Here is a 4,430-nt window from a genome sequence, read left to right as displayed (position 1 = left end):
TCTATATATAATATTACTTCAGCTGATTTTTAGAGCTACAAGACTATCGCTTTAGCCAGAGGCTAGAACCATTGGTCACACTATGGTAGATTTCAAGGTCTCAATAACAATATTACTTTAGTCGGTTTCTAGAGGTACATGTAAATATTACTCTAACGAGAGACTAGAATCATTTATCGTACTATTAAAAAATTTCAAGAGCTCCACAGCAATATTATTTTAGTCGATTTTTAGAGCTACACAATAATATTACTATAGCTAGAGGCTAAAATCATTTGTCGCACTATAACAAATTTCAAGAGCTCCACAACAATGTTATTTTAGTCATTTTTTAGAGCTACACAAAAATATTACTGTAGCCAGAGGTTAGAATCATTTTTCACACTAAAGCAGACTTCAAGAGCTCCACAATAATATAACTTTAGTCAGTTTTTAGAGCTACACGACAATATCACTCTAGCCAGAGGCTAGATTTTTTACTATAGCAGATTTCAAGGCCTCCACAATAATATTACTTTAATCTGTTTCTATAAGTACATGATAATATCACTCTACTCTAGTCGGAGGCTAGAATCATTTATCGCACATTAGCATATTTCAAGATCACATCCACAACAAAAATTCATTTGTCGCCCTACAACAGAATTCAAGAGCTCCATGACAAATTACTTTAACCAAATGCCAAAAATCGCTCTTCACAGTTCGGTCGGTTCGTAGAGCTCCATGACAAGATTTACTTTAATCTGACACCAAAAATGCTCACCACATATTAGGCAGGATTACCGACAAACACATTGTGTTTTCCCAATGCATCCATGACTTAATTCCGTGACACAAATGCAACTCAATTGTTTTTCTTGACCACAAACTATCAAAAAAAAAAAAGGTTTAGAGCTGCACGACAATATTACTCTAGCCAAAGGCTAGAATCGTTTGTCGCATTATAGCAGATTTCAAGCGCTCAACAACAATGTAACTTTGGTCAGTTTTTAGAGCTACACGATGATATCACTACTCTAGCTAGAGGCTAGAATCATTTGTCGCACTACAGCAGATTTCAAGACCTCCACAACAATATCACTGTAGGGTGTGTTCTGGAGAAGGGGTTGGGAACCTCTCCCACGTGCACGAAAAATGGATGGCCTATTAGCATATGATTAATTAAATGTTAAATAAATAATGTTAAAAAAGAATAAATAAGATTTTTACACCAACTTTCTATAGTTTTTTGTTCAAGAAACATAATGTTTAGCAGTTTAGAAAGAGTAGCGCGCGTAGAAAACGAAGGAGTGGGAAATAAGAACATTGACTTCTGAATGCATCCTTTAGTCTATTTCTAGAGGTACGCGACAATATCACTCTAGCTGAAGGCCATAATCATTTGTCGTACTATAGCATATTTCAATATCTCCTCAACAATATCACTTTAACCGGCTAGAATCATTTGTCGCACTATAGTAGATTTCAAGAGCTTCACAACAATACGAACATTAGTCGGTTTCTAGAGACACATGAAAATATTACTATGCTCTAGCAGGAGGATAAAAATCATTTGTCGCACTATACCAGATTTCAAGAACTCCATACAAAATCACTCTAACCAAACGCTAGAAATCGCTCGTCACACTTCAGTCCCGGTTCCTAAAGCTACGCAACATTATTACTTTAATCCGGTACAAAAATACTCCCTCACACTAACCAAACGTGCTCCAAACATCCACGAACTCACCTCGATTACTAGGCGCAATTTGCCAACTCGATCGCGCCATTAAAATTTGCACGGTAGAAGAGGAGTAGTAGTTGTCACGTTGGCACGCACGAGTGGATGGATGCACGAGCGTACGTCGCCTCGAAATGGATCCACGGTCACACACACTGGCTGGCACCGTCGCACGCACTTGGACTGAACACCGGGCCCCACATTCTGACACACCCGCATCTTTTGAATATCTCTATATGTATTTTTTATATTTATACAGTAGTATATATAAAAAGAGAAAAAGGAAAATAGAAAAAGTGGGAAAGCCAAGCTGGTAGTGTGACGACTGAGGAACTAGCTAGATCCAAACGCCGCGCAAAAAAAAAAAAAAGAAAAAAGAAAAAAAATGCCGGTCAAAGTGTCAAACCTGCCACCCCCACGTGGGCCCCACCCCCACCTCCCCCCTTCCCTCTTATACCCACCTCCCCCCACACCACACGCCATTATCTCCCACCTCCACCCCACCACCACCACCACCTCGCCGCCGGCGTCGCCGCCGCCGCAGAAGCCATGAAGCAGTGGAGGTCGCTCGTCGCGCTGCACTCCTCGGCGCCCTCCTCCTGCTTCCCGCAGCCGCCCGCGCCGTCGCCGTGCCCCTCCCCGCCGCGGGAGGAGGAGGAGGAGGAGGAGAAGCGGGAGGCGGCGGCGGTGAGGCTGGTGGGGAGCGACGGGAAGGTGAGGACGTACAGGAGGCCGGTGACGGCGAGGGAGCTGATGCAGCAGCACCCGCGGCACCTGGTGTGCCGCTCCGACGCGCTGCTCATCGGGGAGAAGATCCCGGCGGTGGCGCCCGGCGAGGTGCTCGAGCCGGGCCACGCCTACTTCCTCCTCCCCGCCCACCTGTTCCACTCCGTCCTCTCCTTCGTCTCCCTCGCCTCCTCCCTCCTCCTCCTCCTCTCCGCCTCCTCCGCCTCCGCCGCCAAGAAGCAGCAGCAGCGGCCGTTCGAGCTCCTCCGCACCGCGTCCGGCACGCTCCAGATCAAGTTCTCCGACGACTTCCTCCTCGCCGCCGACGACAAGGTCGCCGACCTCGCCGCCACCAACCCCCCCGTGCTGCGCGGGGACAAGAAGCTGGAGAAGGAGTACGAGGAGCTCGTCGGCTACAGCAAGGCGCGGCGGTGGTCGCCCAAGCTGGACACCATCCAAGAAGTCGTCGCCGCCGCCGCCGGTGACACCGCCACCGCCGCCGCCACCGCCACCACCACCAGGAGATCATCCAAAGGTCGAGGCCTCCCCTTCCTCGGCAGGCTCGGCAGCCGCCGCCGGCGAGAGGCCGCCGCCGCCACCACCACCACCACCCTCGTCTGCGGCAATGGCGGCGCGGTGGCGTGCTCCGGCTAGGCTAAAATCAATTAATTAGTCTCCGGGAGGGTAATTAACGGGGGTGATTAAGATTAAGCTCGATCCGAGTTCAGTTTAGGCGATGATGATTCAGCTGCAGCTTCGACTGCAGCTGTGTCCGCATTTGTAATTACAGAAAAGTTTTGGTGCTAATTTGTACATGGTTTTTCGTTGCATTCTGATCAGAAAAAAGAAAAGAAGAAAAAAAAAAGCAAGGCTGCGTGGTGGCAGGCAAAATTTCAACTCACTTTTGCTTTCCCCTTTTTTCAGTTTCTGGTTTGTTTAAACTTTAAACTGCTTCCTCCCCACATTTCACATCCTGTGTGCGCGCCCATCGAGTCCAGCAATACAGTGGTATCCAAATTTCCAAAACTGATTACAAACAATTTTGTAGGCATGAATACCATAATTTTCATAGCAAATTCAAATTCCACTTGGCATAAACCATTCAAAAATATTTGGATCGTTCAGTGCACACACTCACTCACACCGAGATCTCTGCAGCTAAACCGCACGTAGCACAAGCCTTGGTCAAACTGCAAATGCTGTGCATAATTCAAGGCACGCACGCACGCACGAATTTTCAGGTGCCGTTTTACCCAAGCAAAGTCAGACGGAATAAATCGAATTCGAATACAAATCCAGTCAAAAATGCTCATCATGACGGTCGTTAGGCCAAAAAGAAAAGAAAAAAGTACGTAGAAAAAAAAAGTCCAAATCACTATGGCGTATATTACGTTATGCCGTTATTAACCGGTGTTCCAAGCGGATCAAAACAGTGAAAGATTCGAATATGCCTCTACGCATTACGTCATCTTGTTCCTGATTAGTGCTAAGTATCTTTGTTAGCTAAGGTAATTAGTAGTAACTTTTGACAGTTGTTGTTAAGTCAGTAATTATTTCGGTCAGTTACTGTACACTGAAACGCATGTGTGGCATGTGACGCGTGCGTTTGTTTCCATGAGAGATGTCGAGATGGGAGCAGTTTGACCGGGGTCAAAATTAAAAGGCAAGATTGAATTGAAAAGAGAAAAAGAAAATTAAAAGAAAGAGGAGAGCACGTTCTCCGAGGTTAAAAAAAGATTGAGAAATTGGGGGCATGATACTTCCAGCTCACTGATCCTAGCTCCCGGCTCCGATTCAGATCCAAATCCGGCGCGCTAATCACACGCTCTAATTAAGCACTAATCCACTTTGATTAGGGCTTATCTAATGGCAGTAGCTGGTCAAAGCCGTGACACTATCATGATCCCCTTTGCTTTTATTTTGATTAGAATTTGGTGTGTGTGTGAGAGAGATGAGAATGCCGGCAGGTGGGTCCCAGTCCACA

General features: G+C 46.2%; 1 protein-coding gene across 1 annotated transcript; it reads left to right on the top strand.

Moving 5' to 3' along the window:
* The first annotated feature begins 2,218 nt into the window (after positions 1-2,218).
* LOC127754078 (uncharacterized) lies at positions 2,219-3,408 on the top strand. The gene has a single exon (XM_052279541.1). It carries the CDS (start codon positions 2,270-2,272, stop codon positions 3,098-3,100), a length of 831 nt encoding a protein of 276 aa, XP_052135501.1. The 5' UTR covers positions 2,219-2,269; the 3' UTR covers positions 3,101-3,408.
* Positions 3,409-4,430: the final 1,022 nt, after the last annotated feature.

The sequence above is a fragment of the Oryza glaberrima genome, chromosome 11 (genome assembly GCF_000147395.1).
Source record: "Oryza glaberrima chromosome 11, OglaRS2, whole genome shotgun sequence".
Taxonomy (NCBI): Eukaryota; Viridiplantae; Streptophyta; class Magnoliopsida; order Poales; family Poaceae; genus Oryza; species Oryza glaberrima.
Note: the sequence above shows the minus strand (reverse complement) of the source record. Positions and strands in the feature narration are given on the sequence as shown.

Bases quoted from the DNA above. Each gene is read 5' to 3' on its own strand.
- LOC127754078 (XM_052279541.1), top strand. From the start codon at position 2,270: ATGAAGCAGTGGAGGTCGCTCGTCGCGCTGCACTCCTCGGCGCCCTCC.